Here is an 18,080-nt window from a genome sequence, read left to right on the forward strand (position 1 = left end):
TCTTCTGGATCGAACAAATTTATTTTAAGACTTCTTGTCATGTAAAATTATCTTGCTGTGTAGACAGATAATTTCACTTGTATTTAAGCATTTTGTCCTCAAATTCTCTGTTTATTTCTTGTCTTTTAGTTCATCATTGCAGACAATATTTTCAGAAATTATGGCTGTACAGTAACTCTGGGTTTATATACTTAATAGGTCAACATAAGTCTTTCTTGTTGCACGTTTACTGTAAATTATCCAGACTTTCTTGCAAACAGTAAAGTAGCTTAAAGAAGGCTTTAGTTTCCATGCATTATGAATATTTATGAGTGCTTATGATAATAGACTAAAACTACTTGTATGGTCCTTATAATTCTCCACAGTTTTGACCAGGTTCTCTAGATTGGACACCGGACTGTATTAAAAGATTATTTAGTAAAGTTTCAACTTCACCTGGATGCATCTTTAATCTTAGGCACCAAGCAGCACGTGAGCAGTGCAGCTTTCAGCAGTTTCTGTTACAGATTCATCATGGGGTGCCGCACCAGAGGAATGACCTGCAGTCATAAAATTAGCTCTGCAGCTGAAATAAAGCAGAGCTGGTGAGAGTGGAGATGGGATGAGTGCAAGAATAGCCGAGCGTTCAGAGACTCCAGCTTCCATGCATTGTCTGCATTCATATTTACCTTTACATGCAGTCATGTGGCAGCTCCCAGGCGCCTCCCAGTGGAACAAAAATGTAGATTCATCATGTTTTTACCCATTTTGAAGCATTATATAACCATCAACCCTGTAGTGTTAAAATCATTTCACCTTGCAGCTTTATAACTTTATGGGACTTTTCATTTTCTCTTCACTTTCATTAGATCCATTTCTGTTCTGATTTTTCCTCTCCTTTTCTGTTCAATCCATCCCCCTGCTGTATGGACAACCCTTCCCACCATTGCTTCCTCCTCTCACCTACCTCCTCCACCTTTCTCCTCCACTTCCTGCCCTCCACCCTGACCTCCCTCCCCCCGGGAACAGAGTACAACGCTCGTATTCGGGGCATCAGTGAAAGCATGACTCCGCAACAATCTGACCGCCACCGCTCCTATTCCTTCTCTGGTTTGTCCATTTTCCCTCGCTTTTTATTGTTTTCTGACTTTGCTTATTTTTTTTCCTGCATTTGTAGAAGCTTACACTGCTTCCCAACCATTTTCAAATTATTTTAAGGTCTCTTATGTTTACTTTCTTCATGACCTTTCATTAATTCCAGTTTCTGCTTTTTTACTCCTTCCACTTTAATTCTTTACAAACCTCTGTCTCTCTCTCCATCTGGCTCTCCTGATGAAGGTCATGTCCAGGCTTTCAAACGTGAAGAATAAACATGAAATTACATGAAAAATCTCATAGAGAAGATGAAATTCTGTAGGAGAATGTTCACTTTTTTACTTTTAAATTACTTGACTTATATTTTTAGTGTAGGCTCGCCACTTTTTAGTGTTTATCTTCTCAAAAGAATGCAAAATATCCCCATGTAAAACTTGTATATTCCACGCACTGAATACCGTGGGGGTGTTTCAGGGGTTCGCTCCAGAGGAATGACCCCAGAAGTGACGCAGGAGACCGGCCGGCGTCGGACCACCAGCGAAGGACAGTACCAGAGCAGCCACGACAACACGGCGACGGTGGATTCGCCAGACTTTGCCCACAATCTGGCCCTCAACCCGGGGGGAAGACCCAGAGAGGTCAGCATTCACCAGCTGATAACATGCAACACCTAACTCTCTGCGTTACTTGCTAACAATCAGCCTAAATACTAATATTGTGTGTCCCTGCCCCCTCTTCATCTCTTCCAGGGTCCCATGCACAGCTACCGGGAGGCGTTTGAGGATGACGAGGCAGACAGGCTTGCCAACAGTCCCACCTTCGGAGGCGGTGGTGAGAATTCCCCCCAGACCCCCAGCTTCCCCGTGTCGCCACAGACTCCTTACTTCAACATGTGTAGGTTCACCCTGCCTGCAGACCAGGGGCTCCCTGAAATCCTCTAAACACTGACTTTTGACCTGAATTCCTCTTTTTTCTTTTTTCAATCAATAAAAAATTATTTAAGTAGTGACAAGATGTATGGAAACCCATTTCCACCAGTAAAAGAATTAATATCTCCATGATAAGTCATTATTATGACATTAAAAATCAGCTTTTTATTTCAAAATTTTTTATCTCATTATTTCAACGTTTTATCTCATATGACTTTCTATCTCAATTATTAAAATTTTGACTTTCCTCTCTCATAATTATGACTTTCTATCTGATAATTTCAACTTCTTATCTCATAATTATGAGATACTCACTTATTGTGAGGATCTTTTTAATTTAACTGGCAGAAATGGGCTTCTGTGGTGGAAAAGAAAAGCCCATTGTGAATTAATGACAACAACAAAAGATAGATAATTTATCTTAACTTATTTTATTTATTCAATTTAGTTTAATTTCATCATAGAGTAGTTGTACAATGGAAACAAATTTTAAAATACAGCACAAAAACACACATTTGCACCAAAAATACAAGAAGGAAACTGCTAAAAACTTTATCTGAACAGTCAAAAATGTTAAATCAAACAAACTAATAATTCAAAAAGCACTAACCAGCAGTTGCTCGCATAAATCTTCTCTGGATAAACTCTCAGTAGCAAATAAAATGCAGCCTCTCCTCACAGTCCTGAGCCTCCCATACAGGTTCTTTTACACCTACAGCTGCATCACTTTCTCTTGAACTATTCAGCCAAAGATGTTCTGCGGGTTTCACTCCAGAACCTCCTGTATTATCAATATGGACCACCTCCGGTCTCGCTGTAGCATTAGTGACCAGTGTAGAGTTTGTACTGGTACTTCCCTGCGTCCCTCTCGTCACCTTTAGGGCCGCGCACTCCGTCTTGACGTGAGGACACGCAGGCTTGCCCCCTTGACCCCAGGCCTCGTAGCTCATCGGCTGCCTGTCCACCCAATGCCAGTGTCCGGGGAAGAAATGCAGACCGATCCAGACGCGCCCCGTGGTTTCATTTTTGTCCAGCTCTTTCTGGATCAGCATCATCTCTGTGTCTGACGCCACGCTGGCCAGGTCGCGGTGATGCTCCCTGCAGTAGTCCAAAGCCTCCTCCCAAGTCTTTCTCTCCCTCACCACGACCGCGCTGTAGCAGAAGAAGGTTGCCCTCTGGCCTGGTCTTGCATCGTGCCATGAATCGGCAATAATAATCCCATAGTCTTCATTTTGTGAGTTCTGGGGTTGATTCCATGCCCAGAAAAATGTGGACACCTCCCCGCCTCCTGACCACGTCCACTTCTCGCGGTCCGTGGCGTTCCTTTTCAGTCCCATCCAGGAGTGGAGAATGAAGCCTCCGGCAAGCCGCTGCAGTAGCCGCATGTCATGTCTGCCACTGACAGGAGCCAGGTCTGTGTGAAAGCAACGGCAGTACTTCTGAGCGTCGTGCCAGTTCCTTACCCCCTTGATGTAAACGTACTTGCCAAAAGTGGCAGACAAGCTGAGCAGGAGCAGGATGCAGGTGGAGGTTTGATCCATCATTGCTTTTGTCGACGAACAGCTGAGACGTCCCACAGCACACTCAGGGTGTTTTAAAGGTGCTGCCGTTTGTGACTCTTTGTGTTTTGTATAGGGTGGACCCTCTGCTTCACTGAACCGTTCAGCGGCAAAATAAGAACTGCTCACTTCAGACCACAAGGTCTTTACATTTTCAGCTTGTGAGCAGAGCTGCAATGATCAACAAAACATTACTCAGCAACAGTGTTGATAATCGATGAATTATTTAAGTCATTTATACACCAATCTGAGGTTCCAGCTTCTCTAATGTGAGGATTTTCTCTGAGGTTTTTCTCTGTTTTATATCATAAAAGTTGATCAGACAAAACAAGACTTATAAAGTTAAGCTTGAAAATTTGCTGTGGATTCATTGATTAATCAGGGAAAAAAGATCAATCAATGAAAATATATGAATTTTAAACTTATTAAAACTTCTTTTCTTCTTGCCAGTCAGGCCAAGTTAAATCAGTTTTATCTATATGATCCAAAATTGCAAATAAAATCTCTATAATGTTTGACAAAAAAAAGGAAGAAACCCTCAGAAGAAGAGTAAAGCAGTGTCTGACTCGGGCTGTTTGAGTGGCAGGGGTGAACAAGTTGTGTTGTATTTTTAGTGCAACAGTTACAGACTCTGGTTTAGATTTAACCACTGTTCCTCTATAATAAAGCACACAGGGAACTATTAACAGTTTAATCATTTATTTCACAAAGACACTCGTGATGATATCAGTAAGAATGAGGTTTATTTTGAACAGTTTCCATCACTGGAGGAGCACCTAAGAGGGAATTATATCTTTTTCAAAGGAAGTGCACCCTGGATGACACTTTAATATATTTTATTCAATGGAGGAGCATCTTATCATGTTTTATCAATCACAGGGAGATTTTTTCAAACATGAGGGCACAACTACAACAACAACAACAGAAATATAACTTTTTTATGTGATTTATTTAATTATTTTTTTAAATTAAATTCTAGTTTTGTTGTACAACAGAAACGAGGATTAAATACAGCACAAAAAAACAAATAATTAAAGGAACAAACTGCTACTACTACTTTGCATATACAGTATAAATTCAGGTGAACTAAAACAAATGAAGGTTAACTCTCAGTAGCAAATAAAATGCAGCCTCTCCTCACAGTCCTGAGCCTCCCATACAGGTTCTTTTACTCCTGCAGCTGCATCACTTTCTCTTGAACTATTCAGCCAAAGATGTTCTGCGGGTTTCACTCCAGAACTTCCTGTATTATCAATATGGACCACCTCCGGTCCCGCTGTAGCATTAGTGACCAGTGTAGAGTTTGTACTGGTACTTCCCTGCGTCCCTCTCGTCACCTTTAGGGCCGCACACTCCGTCTTGACGTGAGGACACGCAGGCTTGCCCCCTTGACCCCAGGCCTCGTAGCTCATCGGCTGCCTGTCCACCCAATGCCAGTGTCCGGGGAAGAAATGCAGACCGATCCAGACGCGTCCCGTGGTTTCATTTTTGTCCAGCTCTTTCTGGATCAGCATCATCTCTGTGTCTGACGCCACGCTGGCCAGGTCACGGTGATGCTCCCTGCAGTAGTCCAAAGCCTCCTCCCAAGTCTTTCTCTCCCTCACCACGACCGCGCTGTAGCAGAAGAAGGTTATCTCATGGTATGATTCTCCATCGTGCCATGTATTGCCACAAATCGCGCCATAGTCTTCATCCTCGCCTTGACCCTGTGCCCAGAAAAATGTGGCGACCTCCCCGCCTCCTGACCACGTCCACTTCTCACTGTCTGTGGCGTTCCTCTCCAGCCCTATCCAGGAGCAGAAATTGAACTCATTTGCGAGCTGCTGAAGTAACCACATGTCGCGATAATTACTGACAGGGGCCAGATCTGTGTGAAAGCGCCGGCAGTGGCTCTGAGCGTCATGCCAGCTCAGCCACTCACTGATGTAAACGTACTTGCCGAAACTGGCAGACGAGTTCAGGAGGAGCAGGATGCAGGTGAAGGTTTGATCCATCACTGTCTTATGTCAACTAACTACTGAGAGTCCTGCAGCACACTGAGGGTGCGAGGAGGTTTTGGAGATGTGCACGTTGCTCTTTGCTTTCCTTTGTGTTTTGCATACTGCAGGATGTACCTTCTGCTTCACTGAGCCATACAGGCTCAAATGAGAACAAACACCTACTCACTTCCAAGATGTAAACATTTTCAGCTTGTGAGTGGAAGTAAATATCAAAAGAAGATGAAAATTAAGCTTTAAAACAACTATTGGAGATTATAAACTGCAGATTCATCAATAGTGGAAAATAATCATTAGTTGCGGCTCTACTTGTTAGTGACACCTACCCTGTTTGCTCTCTCAATGATGCGCTATGGATTCATAAAAGAGTTTTCACTTTTCCCTTTTCAGATTTCGACAACTGATTAACTTTTGGGAGAAACCTCACCACCGAAATATGTGTCTGCAGTAAAGAAAAATGCAGTTTTTCTTCGAAAGACATTACACATGTCAGAAAATAGTTGCTGAAAATGTGTTAAAACACCGAAGAGTCAGAAGAACTGGTTTCTAGAGTAGGAAAAACTCCTGAAAGATCAAAAACAGCATTGATAATATTTAATTAATTAATTAAGGAAAAAAGATGCACAGTTATCTCCACTAAATACCAACCAGATATTGTAAAAGTGGCTTTATTTGGACATTTTAATTTTGTTTTCAAGGGGAAAAGGTTAGCTAATGTTTTTTCTTGATGCAAATTAAAGTAATTTTAAGAAAGTTAGAGTTTAAGGTTTTCATAATGCGAGGCAGATTACAGTTTAATTTGAATTGGACAGTTAAACTACTTTACTCATGATTAAAAAACAAAAAACACAGGCCAAGGACAGAATTTGTGAGAATTAGATGGACCCATGCAGCTATCCCCTCACTTCTAGGACTTGTCTCAAGCTGCACAAGCAAATTTTGAATTTGCTTCAGGCAAAAGAGACAAGGTTGTTCCACAGAGCAGGTGTGTGCAAATCATGTTTCTGAGAGGAAACAGTTTGTCATCTTGTCAGTTTTCTTCTGTTTTTTTCTGGGAAAGCAAACTAAGAAAGCAAAAGTGTTTTGCATTGATTTGATTCCAAGCAAATACGCACAATGTATGGATGTGTGGAGGCTGTAAACATGTCGCCTAGTCTTGAATTACTGTTGCAACCTAAACACAAAATTATCAAAATTATTTACTTCTTCCTCTTAATCATTCGTCTGCCTTTCCTTAATTTATATCAGCCTTTTTCTGATGTTTTCTTCTGCTTCTTTTTATCTTCTCTGTCTTTTTAAATGTATATACTTTATAATCAAATTTATAGAAATATTAACTCTGGATTGTTCAATAATATTGTCATGCACTTGCAATCGGTGTCCAACGTAGAATATTTGTGAATTATTATATCAGTAATAATCTTTCATAGTTTTTCTGGTGTTTATCACTGCAGCACATTGTCAGTGGCTTATTTGCAGCTAGTCAGTCCTCGTGCAACTCCTCATTTTTGCAATATTTGAATGAAAATGCCAAATTTTAGCATTTCTGACCAGTGTTGCATGAGGTCAGGTATGTTGGATTCCCATGGCACTTCATTTTTCGATTGTTCCCTTACATTTTTGTGATTTTTTGGCATTTTGAAACGAAGAAAAAGTGAAAGGAGAGGCCACACACACGTCTAATCAAACATATTACGTGTCCAGACATAAGATTTCCAGCTGCAGCAGGTTTGTTTGAAACATTGTGTTGACCCTGAGGATACTTTTGTAAACCCGCCCGGCCCCTCCGTCTCCTGCAGTCAGTCCTGAACACACAGCTGTTGTAGTAAGAATCTACTCTGTGGCACAAACGTCCATTTTTACCCTTCATGCCACCTAAAGTGAGCCTGACTCCCTGTCATAGTGTTGATCTGGATTCATCTGTAAGTGGAGGACCGATGAAACTGAAGAGTTCATTTCCAAAATGCTCGATGTCTCTCTAATATTAAGAATTGAGCCTGTAAAAGATTTTTTCCATGACTGCACATCTTTACTTTGGCAGCAGAAAAACATGTCTGTGTTTAGATTTATTACAGACATCAACAAGGAAAGAGAGAGCAAAGAAACTTAGAAAACGTGACTCTTTTTGGAAATAACTCTACAGTTTCTGTACGAGTTTTGCGTTTTTCCCACCATGCATGGTAACAATGACACAGTCTGACCCCATCTTCAACATTTATTCAGTGTTGTTGACTCATCTGACCATCATCTAACCTGAACCCAGCATGTGATAAGTCCTCCATCATTTTCTTTTTCATTTTTTACTCCATGTGTTTTTGTGGATGGATGCTCACTGAGTTGTTTTCAGCTGCGTCATTGTAATTAGTTTCATTTTTTTAAGCTCTTACGCTTTTTTAAATCAGCACATTAGGGTCACTGTAGCAAAAGAAGTAGATTTTAGTAAAGCTGAAAAGATTTTCCAGCAGATAATCAAATTAATCCATCCTCAAATATTTCCTAATTGCTAAATCTGATTGCAAAGTAGCCTGTACAGTTTGATCATCCACAATCTGGTTTCTTGGCTTTAATCTCAGACAATTTCTTAGTTTTTTGTCCCGAATGTATATCCTTATAATCTCAAATATTTTGTCACAAATTTGTGAGGTTTTTCCTTCAGATTTACCTCTTTAATGTCAGAGAATATCAGGTTTTATTTCTTTTTTTTCCTTCTTAATTTACTACTTTAATATCAGAGAATATTTTTAGTTTGTTTTTTTATGAATTTGTGATTTTTCTGTCTGAAATCTACCACAGAGAGAAAAGAATATCTAAAATATTTTTTGGGAAATTTATAACGTCACAATATCAGAGAAGTCAGTTATTTTTTCTTATATATTTGTGAGTTTTTTTCTCATAACCACTTTAATCTCAAAGAGTTTTTACCATAGCTAAAAGCCAAAAACAAATACATGTGTTTGGATCTTGTGTCTTTTCATGCCTTACATCGGTTGTGTCACATCCTTGCATGACTTGTACGTACAATTCTCGTCTCACAGTCACCACCTCACTGTGTTTATTTTGTTGTCACATTCATTTTAATACCTCTTTGTGTCTTTTTCCCTGCAGCTCGCTCTCCTCCAGGTTTGGCCAAGACTCCTCTGTCAGCTCTGGGACTGAAGCCTCATCAACAGGGTGGATCAGGTCAGTTTAAACCCATCGAATATAATTCACTCATCTTCATTTGTACCATGTCTCTTATACAGTTGGATAGAAGAGTATCACGTCCAGACACAAGAGGAAAAATGAGAGGAGGAAGATTTTAGACATAGACATACAGTTCATAATTGTGATTTCAACCTTGTTTCAACTTGTTTTTGCTCACTCTTGATTGAATCCTGAATTTTATCACGCTAATTCCAAGTATTCTGTATAAACAAGCTCATACAGAATATTTTATACTATCAGACAGAGTAGAAATAGATTTGACTGTGTGCAGCATCTCTGCATTATGTCATACTGTAGCTCTGTTGCTGAGTGAGCAGAAATTGGCTGTGATTGTTAGTGTCTGCTGCCCTCTGGTGCTCAAAAGTGTTATTACACCTTAAAGTGCTTCCACATAAATGCTCATAGCCAACACACACCCTTCAATTCTTGCTTTGCACTCAAGTTTGTCCTCCTTGTCTCCTCCTCTTCCACACATCTCGTCTCCTTCTCCCGCTTTCTGTCCTTTCTTGCTGTCAGACTCTGAGTCTCATGACGGAGAGCAAGGTAAGAGCATCTCCATGGCAACACGCTGTGAGCGTCTCTGCACCCAACACCAGCACAGTCTACTCCTTTTTTTTTGTTTTGTGCTTTTCTTTAAAACAGTTTTTTGCGTTTCACTGCAACCAAATGTTTTCCTTTTCAGTTCTGCATCCCAGCACAGAATGTTTGTCGTATTAAGAATGACTTTTGAATCATTTCTGACTTCTGTCCACCTCCAACTTCTTGTTTCTGTCCAGCGCCTGATAACTGCATCCCATTTGGTCCTGGACAAGAAATGTTGTGTGACACACTAAGTTGAGACTGACTGTGCGTGTGTTTCTGTGTTTATGATCCACAGATAATCGAAATATTGTGGAAACCAGAGCACAGCAATTCAACGCTCCTCTGTCCTCCAGCAGTCCCATCCACAGTGCCGATGGGTGAGTCATCAGATCACATAATAGTCGATAGGCAATCTGCATATCAATATCTGTGTCAGAAAATTTACATTATAAATTTACACTACACAATATTAAACAAGAAAAACTGCAGAGATCTGGCCTCTAGTGAGTGCACTCTTCTAGTACTGATTATGAAATATACTGTTGAGGTGAATGAAGGTAATTAATAAATTATCTTTATAAATATATCAGTATTGAAAAATCAATATCAAGTCAACATAACAAAGATGTTCTTAGAATTTTGCACATTCAGAAGCAAAATACAGACAGAAAAAAAGTTTATGTTTGCTTTTTTTTGTCAGTAGAAGAAGGATTGGTTCTTCAGATGGCGCCCCGCACAGCCCCACCCCCTCCTACCCCAACAGACCTGCCTCCCCCGAGGGCTCGCAGGTCAACATCATGGGCGTCCACACCGTCCCCGGCAGCCCCAACACCCTCCACCGCACGGTGGCCACCAACACGCCTCCGAGCCCCGCCCTCCAGAGACGCCTGGGTCAAGCTAGCCCCTCACTGACCAGACACACGCCTCCAGCCGGCGGCGTCCCCTCCAGCCCCCTGATTGGCCGGAACCCCATAACAGCAGCCGCTGGCGTGCCTCCTAGCCCTCTGATGGGGCGCCGCACGGCAGCGAGCGGCCACAGCACGCCTGACGAGCTGGGGGCTGCTTCTCGTCAGGGGAGCGCCCAACCGCCTCCCACGCCCGCCTTCCCCGTCTCACCGCAGCTGCCGGAGAAGAGGCACATGTCCAGCGGAGACGCAGAGAGGACGGACAACAAGAACCTGACGCCCACACCGGCCAGCGGCGGCAGCACGCCAAACCTGTCTGGAACACACACGCTCCCAGACGTCTCAAAGTCCATATATGGTGAGAAGCAGAAAGATGAGACGATGTTTTAGCTCACAGAAGGTTTGTGTCCTCTGCAGTAATTGCTTTCCTTGTCTCCCTGGTCCAAACAGATGGTTATCCAGACATTAAGATGAATGTCAAGTTTGTCCAGGACACCTCCAAGTACTGGTACAAGCCCGACATCTCCAGAGAGCAAGGTGAGAATTAGACGTTTCGAACAACCCGCTGCGATGAATTTATTGATCTCAGAGTGAAAGAGCATAAAATAACGGTGACTGCAATTCTCTGCTTGATTGTGTATTCTCTTTTCATCATCTTTGTCCTTCTGTTTATCCCCTTTTTGTCCTCCCGTCCGTTTCATTTAATTAATGACTCTCGTCTTGTTTTCCTTTTGCTCGTTTCCTTTTCTGCTTCATCCTTTCCTGTCTCTTCACCCTCCTCTTTCTTCTTCTTCGTCTTCTTGTTCACCTCCTTGGTCTCCTCCTCTCTCTGTCTTTCAGCCATCAATCTGTTGAAGGACAGGGAGCCCGGAGCGTTCATCATAAGGGACAGCCATTCCTTCCGCGGAGCCTACGGCCTGGCCATGAAGGTGGCCTGTCCACCACCGACCATCCAACAGAACAAAAAAGGTTGGCAGCTTAAAATCTTTTGAATTAAAACTGATCCTTGTTCTGACAACAAGTGGTTCAGAACTGACCCTTCTTATGTCCTGCCCCTTTTTGTCCTTTCCTGTTTCCTGTACTTAGATATGCTACATGCTAGGTTCGTCTATGTTGAAAAGAAAACCAAATTTTGAAGATGGATTAAAAGATGTTCCTGGGAGACAAATATAAAGTCACAAGTTAGTTAATGTTAGCAAAAAGCTAGACAACTAAATACATGACGATTGATGTTTCTTTTTCCAGTTGGTGACCTGACTAACGAGCTGGTGAGGCACTTCCTGATTGAGACGAGCGCCAAAGGAGTCCGTCTGAAGGGCTGTCCCAATGAGCCCTACTTTGGTGAGTTTATTTCGTAGACCAGCTCGTCATTTGACATCGAAGTGATCCAGTTTAACGGAGAGAACGCTCTGTGTCCGCAGGTTGTCTTTCTGCTTTGGTGTACCAACACTCGATGACCCCACTGGCTCTGCCCTGTAAGCTGATGATCCCCACCAAAGGTCAGATTAAACCTCGTATTCATTTCAATTCCTTATCTATTTCTTTTTTTGTAGCATATCATGCAGTGGAATCTGACAGCTGTTTTTTTCCTGTTCTTCTCTGTTTTTTTCTGTCACTCACAGACCCAAATGAAGAGGCGCTGGAACTTGCCACCCCCACCGATCCAGTCGTTGAGCTTTTGAAGCAGGGAGCTGGTAAGAAAGAGGATCTTAAAATTAATCATCACTGCAGTTAGAGAGGTGGTTTCTGCAGGTTTTCACCTCATCGCAGCACCAAGCATCTGTGAAAACTCTTTAAATGGAGTTACAGGGATTCTTGCCAGTCAAGATGAGTGATGGATTGACAAACTGAGGAAAAGAACAAGTTTATGAACAAGAGAGGCCAGAAACCAGAGTACTGATTAGATAAAGTTCTAATTTAGTGCACTGGTTACAAACCTGGGGGTCTCAATGTTGGGTTAGTTCAAGAAAACTTATTTAAAGGCCTATTTCTCAGAATTTAATTCATTGCTGTGAAAAAATAAATGTAAATGTTATTTTTAAAGTTTTAATTATTATTTAAGATCGAAATTTGAAAACATCTCACAGGATTAGACTCGAGCACAAGCTATATTCACAGTCTTCACTCTTTGTTCAGCAGCCTGCATTAGGAAGGTTTGCTGGTAAAACAACCAACTAATAGAACAACGGCCAAGTGTCAGGGAGGAAAAATAACAGTGAATTTGAAAAAAAAAGAAGGCACTGAAGTATTCATGATTGTTTGAAATGAAAAGAAAAACATAAAAAAGGCAGAGAATTGTATAAAAAGTTCCAGAAATATCAAGAAAACTCTTCTCTGATGCATCATTCATAGGAAGTAATCTGCTCAAAATTCATCCAAATTGTTTCAGTGGTTTTTGTGTTCACTATTTCAGCTAATTGTATGAGTTGTTTTGTGCTTTTATTGATATGCATTGATTATAATATGAAATATGCAAAAAAAAAAAGAGTCAGATGTTGTCAGTTTAGTCAACGACAGAAACGACAGTAGAAAAGAAAATCTGTGAAAAATAGAATAAGTCTAATTCTAATTTAAAAGTTTTTACTGAAAACCTCTGAATCGGTTGAGCTGCTCACACACTGTCACCCTTACCTTACAGTTCAAAAGGTTCCTGAGGACGCTCATGGTAAATACTGGTTTGCACCGCTCTGCTCCATCATGCACTTTAACTGAACGTGAATGCAGTGATGCCTGCTCTCACAGAAACAGTTACAGTTATTTCTCCATTTTTATTTGCATCTGAGAGCAACTTTAGATGAAACCTGGTGGAAAAAAGCTCATATGCATGCGCAAAATATGGAGAGTCACAGTCTAATGGACTGTTGAAGGTGCATGAGAAACTTAACTACATATTCTTCACTGTTAGCTTCCAACTGCAGCCTCCGTCACCTCACGTCAAGCTGCATGCACCCTGATCTCCTCCTGTGTCTGCTTTGATTTAACAGCGACTCTGTTTTGTTCACCTCTAGCGTGCAACGTCCTGTACATCAACTCTGTGGACATGGAGTCTCTCACGGGGCCTCAGGCCATCGCCAAGGCCATCACTCAGACACTGGCGACCAACCCTCTGCCCGCCGCGACCACGGTCCACTTCAAAGTGTCCACGCAAGGCATCACGCTCACCGACAGCCAGAGGAAGTGAGTCGACACACGCAAAGAAGAGAGGGATCACACTATAGTAGCTCCTCCTTTATTTACAAGTCTTCAGATTTCTTCTGATACAGAGAGTCACCTTCACAAACCATGGCTCCCTTTATTAAAGTTGTAGCAAACCTTACAATTATCATTTTTACATATTTTACATTTACACATATCTTCTCAAAAATATAGATCATTATACATGCACAGAAATGTATAGATGAGGTACAAAAAATAAATATGCAGTACATCTACTCAGGCTACATAGCCGTCATATATTCTACCTATTAAATATGTTTAATCAGGTTTTAAACTCTATTACAAAATAAGAATTCAGGATAAGTTGAAACTAACAAAAATGTTGCCTGAAAAATCAGTGACTCTAGTGCCAACATGAAGAAAAAGACCTCAAACTGTTTTGTCTACAGGTAACCCATGTTTACCCTCACAAAACCTATATATAAAATATATAAGTATATATAAAACATAAACATTTATTATTGGATGAAATGGGAAATATGGGTATATTGTGTAATTCACGTTTAAGATAAAAATAAAATAAAAACTACTTTGGCGACTCCAAGTGGTCAGTTTGAAGAAGACACTCTGGCAGACGGTCAGAATTAAAGCAACAGACTTTGCAGTGAGATTTTCTCGACAAAATTGCCATCAAAGTTACTAAAAAGATGCATAAAAATACACATGGTGGCTTTAATAACTGCAGAATGGCACTAATAACCCGCCACACAAAATGCAAAAAGCTATTTTGAACACGCTCACTACTTATGATAACTCGTGCGTGTTGTGCGTTTCCTTTGCTGCAGACTTTTCTTCAGGCGACACTATCCCATCAACACAGTAACCTACTGTGACACTGATCCCCAGGACAGAAAGTAAGAAACTTTTCCCCAAAAATGTCCCAACATTTATAAGAAAAAACTTTTTTTAATGGTTTCATCTGAGAAATAATTTTGTATTTTCTTTCCACAGATGGGGCAAAGAAGGCGGTGGCTCAGTGAAGTAAGTTTAAATACTTTATTCTGCAGAAATATGAGGATAAACACTATTTTATGCATATAAGAAACGAATAAATCATCCAGGTCTTGGCTGTTTATTGTGTTGTGAGAATACAGACGCATCCTAACAGCAGGGTGTGTGTTTTTAAATCCCACCAGGCTTTTTGGATTCGTCGCACGGAAACAAGGAAGCACAACAGACAACGTCAGCCACCTGTTCGCCGAGCTCGACCCCGATCAACCCGCCTCCGCCATCGCCAGCTTCGTCTCCAAAATGATGAAGCGGTGAAACCCCCGACGCCCGAATGGCAGCGGCCGTTTTGAAATCTTCCTTGGTCATTGGTGTCTCTTTCGCCAGGACTCGATGATTTTCTGTTTCCTGTCAGTTTGTTTCTGTTTCCCTTCTCTCTTCTTTTCTCTCTGCCTTGCTGGTTTGTCTTGACTTTGGTCTTTTTCGGAAGAGTTTGAAGGATTTTGGTGTGGATCCAGAGTGGAGCTAGAGGATGTGTGGTGTGGAGCTGTGAATGTGACAAACATGGAGGCCGCCGAAGGGGAGAAAATTTACTTACAGGGGTGACCTGTGCTAGAAGAAAATGCTAGCTAAAGACTAAAGGAACAATGCTAAGTTCAAGTCGGGGAACATGTAAGGACTCGTACGTTTCAGGGTTTTCTGTTGTCGTTTTCGTTGATTGATTTACCAAAGGTAGTTGCAACACAAGTGCAAGAATGATGTAGCTATTAAGCCATTATTATTTCCTCTTTTCAAAAGATGAAGTGTTTAACAAACAAAAAAAAAAAAAGAAAAGAAATACGGTTTCTTCTTGAACTCGTCTTCAGGAAAAAAGTTGGCCTTGATGGCTTTTAGCAAAACAGTGTCTGAAGACCTTATGCATGTTAGCTTGATCTTTAAGCTTGGTTCTTCTACCTTCCACAAAAGTCATTGTGAAACCCTTAGAAGTGGTCATTTCCGGGTCTGTTGTGTGTTGGAAAGGGCTCTGCAGTGAAACAACGACTGATCTAAACTGCGCATAGCAGACCAGACTCAAAAAAAAAAAAAGAAAAAAAAGAAACTCCACGCCACGCTAAGGTCACCGCACTTTGTGTCAGTGCAGCCATCACCTCGGCCTCCGGTCCAAGCCTGATCTCTCTCTCTCTCTCTCAAAACATTGGATTACTCTCGCCTGAAGCTCCTGATAGCAGAGAGAGGATGACTGTTTGTCCACCAGATGGCGCCACTCCATCAGGCTTGGACCCTGCCTCCCCTCCCTCCCCCCTTCCCCCACTTCCCAGACTTGCCCATCACCAACTGCTTGCAGTAGTGGATCTGTTGATAGACGCTGCCACTGAAACACACTGGAAATCACCAGGGACTGGCCCCATGACCTGGACCTATGCACTGTTCTTTATGCATGTTGTTGTCCCAAAATGCACCCTCTCCTCATAGCTACATTCAACATCACTGAAAACATTCTATGCTTTGTGCTAAAAACGACTTAAAAACCTTTAGACAAGTAACACCGAGGTTGTATGACTTGTCAAAGACTGCATGAAATAGACAAACATTTTTTGTACTCTCCTCCTGAAGAGTCCTGAAAAGAAGACGTAGACAACCCATTGTTGAAGTAGTCACATGATGGTGAGATGCTATATTTTTACTTTTCTTTTATTTTCTTTTAGTTTGTTTTTTGGTCCATTTGAGCCAGGGTTACCTTTCACTGTATCAAGGACAGTCCGGTCTTTGTTTTTTTTTTGTTTTTTTTTTGTTCTTTTTTTTTTCGTTTCACAGTGTCGTCAAAATTTACATATAGATACCTTTTAGGGCAAATGGAAAAAAAGAAAAAAGAAAAAACACAAGTTTCCACACTGTGCGCAAATGCCTGCTTGTTGAACACACGCTCAACCATTCACAATAAGCTAAGGAAAATTGATATTGATATAAATGTACATAGATATACTACTTTGAAAGGTGACATAGCGAAAAAGTATTTATTTTTGTTGCTTTGGTCCCTCATGATTACTCATATATACATATATTGTACAGTCTAGATAAAGAAGATTACCTAATGGGTTGAGAAAAAAATATATACTTATTTTGGCTAATGATTTCAAAGTCTGATGATTTTGAAATGTGTTTGAATATATGGTGTACATTACTTTGTACATGTATATGTTTGTTTTCGGCTCGTCATGTTTTTTTCATTTTTGCGTTCTCTCTCAGAACGAGGTAGGGCATGAACGACATAGAAGCCAGGATTGCATGGACAGAGGCGTTTCGGCCGGAGAAACGCGCTCGCAGAAGCAAATGCGTCGTAGCTGGTAGAACTTAAGGTAAAAGACGATTTTTAGAAAAAAGGGAAGCACGATCAATTCAGCAGCCGACCTCAAATGCAATATGAAAACAGCTGTATGCACCCATGACAGTTACGATTATGATTTTGCCAAAGATTCAAACACGACACACATCTACGCTGACTGGCTGCATGTCGCTTTTTATGTTCAGCTGCTTCTCGGTTTCCATTTTTTTTGTTTCACTTTTACATTTAGCAGCAAAGTAAAGGAAGCTCAACCAGCCAAGAGACAGAAATTTGTGTCGTTGGTCGTATTTTGATTCATGAAGTGAGACATTCAGCTGCAGATGGACTTTTTTTTTTTTTTATTTCAATTTTGCCTGTCCAAGAGAGAGCTGTGCCCCAATTGGAAGTGTGTAAACAAAGCACTTATATTCACAATACCAAAAGAGGAGTGACATAAATTCCATATGGGTGTCAGCGCTGGAGGTAAACAAAGTTAGACGTGTCTCACCGTGATGCTAAAGCTCTATAGCTGCAGCTTTTGTCCGACTGCCAAAGGTGTCTTCTTCTCTGGCCCTCTCAAAAAAAAAAACAAAAAAAGAAAAGAAAAAGTCAGTGATTTTATTTATTCTTATTTATTCTTTTTTTTTTTCCTGACCATGTTTTTAAAATTTTCATTGTCGCATTATCACGCAGTTTTAACGGTCAGTGTTATAACGAATGGAGGAATGTACGGTGGCGCTTCGCTGAAAGCAAACAGGTACGGTCCTCTGAAATCGACTACTAGCGAGCTTAGTGCCATTTTTTAGCCATTTGGAGAAAATCAAAATTAATTCTCTAAATATATATAAAAAATAGAACCTATAATTGATTTGTACCTGTTGGCTTTGAGTCAAGAGTCACCTTTCAGTAAAAAAAAAAAAAAAGAAGTGATTTCTGTGACCCTCATGTACAGATGGGACTTGTTGTATGAATGTGCTACTTACGGATGTACAGAAGGGTCTCAGATTTTGTTTGCGCTTATCATTTACATTATATTGTCATTGCTTACCTGTTCCTAAGGAGAAAAAAAAACATTAAAGCAATACAAATCAGTTACATTAAAGCTATGTGCCTGTTCATTTGGTTTTTATGACTTTATAGCAATTTTTATCCCACGAGGGGTGGAAGTAACAAAAATTAAAGGTCCAACGTGTGAGATTTATGTGGATTTATTGGCAGAATATGTATGTTTTCATCAGTGGTTTAAATAAGAATTGTTGCGTTTTGGTTACTTCAGAGCGAACTGTTTATCTGCAGAGAGGGCAGGTCCTCTCCCACGGAGGCCGCCATGTTCAACCGTCATC

The 18,080-nt window shown here is 40.9% G+C and overlaps 1 protein-coding gene across 8 annotated transcripts in view; it reads left to right on the forward strand.

Annotated features, from left to right (window-relative positions):
• tns1a (tensin 1a) overlaps positions 1-17,839 on the forward strand; it is a 111,544-nt gene extending 93,705 nt beyond the window's left edge. For 2 of the 8 annotated variants that reach the window (XM_084713977.1, XM_084713978.1), the window contains exons 19-26: positions 1,009-1,089; positions 1,549-1,712; positions 1,824-1,968; positions 8,665-8,739; positions 9,280-9,306; positions 9,641-9,722; positions 10,046-10,608; positions 10,701-10,835. In XM_084713977.1, coding sequence (XP_084570103.1) covers positions 1,009-1,089; positions 1,549-1,712; positions 1,824-1,968; positions 8,665-8,739; positions 9,280-9,306; positions 9,641-9,722; positions 10,046-10,608; positions 10,701-10,798 — 1,235 coding nt within the window. In that variant the 3' untranslated portion in view covers positions 10,799-10,835. Of the gene's footprint in view, positions 1-1,008; positions 1,090-1,548; positions 1,713-1,823; positions 1,969-8,664; positions 8,740-9,279; positions 9,307-9,640; positions 9,723-10,045; positions 10,609-10,700; positions 10,836-11,090; positions 11,220-11,495; positions 11,592-11,671; positions 11,750-11,872; positions 11,945-12,888; positions 12,916-13,258; positions 13,428-14,251; positions 14,321-14,417; positions 14,448-14,602 lie in introns of those variants that run through there. The other 6 variants (XM_084713985.1, XM_084713981.1, XM_084713979.1 and 3 more) reach the window with 6 other exon arrangements.
• Positions 17,840-18,080: the final 241 nt, after the last annotated feature.

This window comes from Lutjanus erythropterus, chromosome 24 (assembly GCF_056507025.1).
Source record: "Lutjanus erythropterus isolate fLutEry1 chromosome 24, fLutEry1.hap2, whole genome shotgun sequence".
NCBI classification, from domain to species: Eukaryota; Metazoa; Chordata; class Actinopteri; order Lutjaniformes; family Lutjanidae; genus Lutjanus; species Lutjanus erythropterus.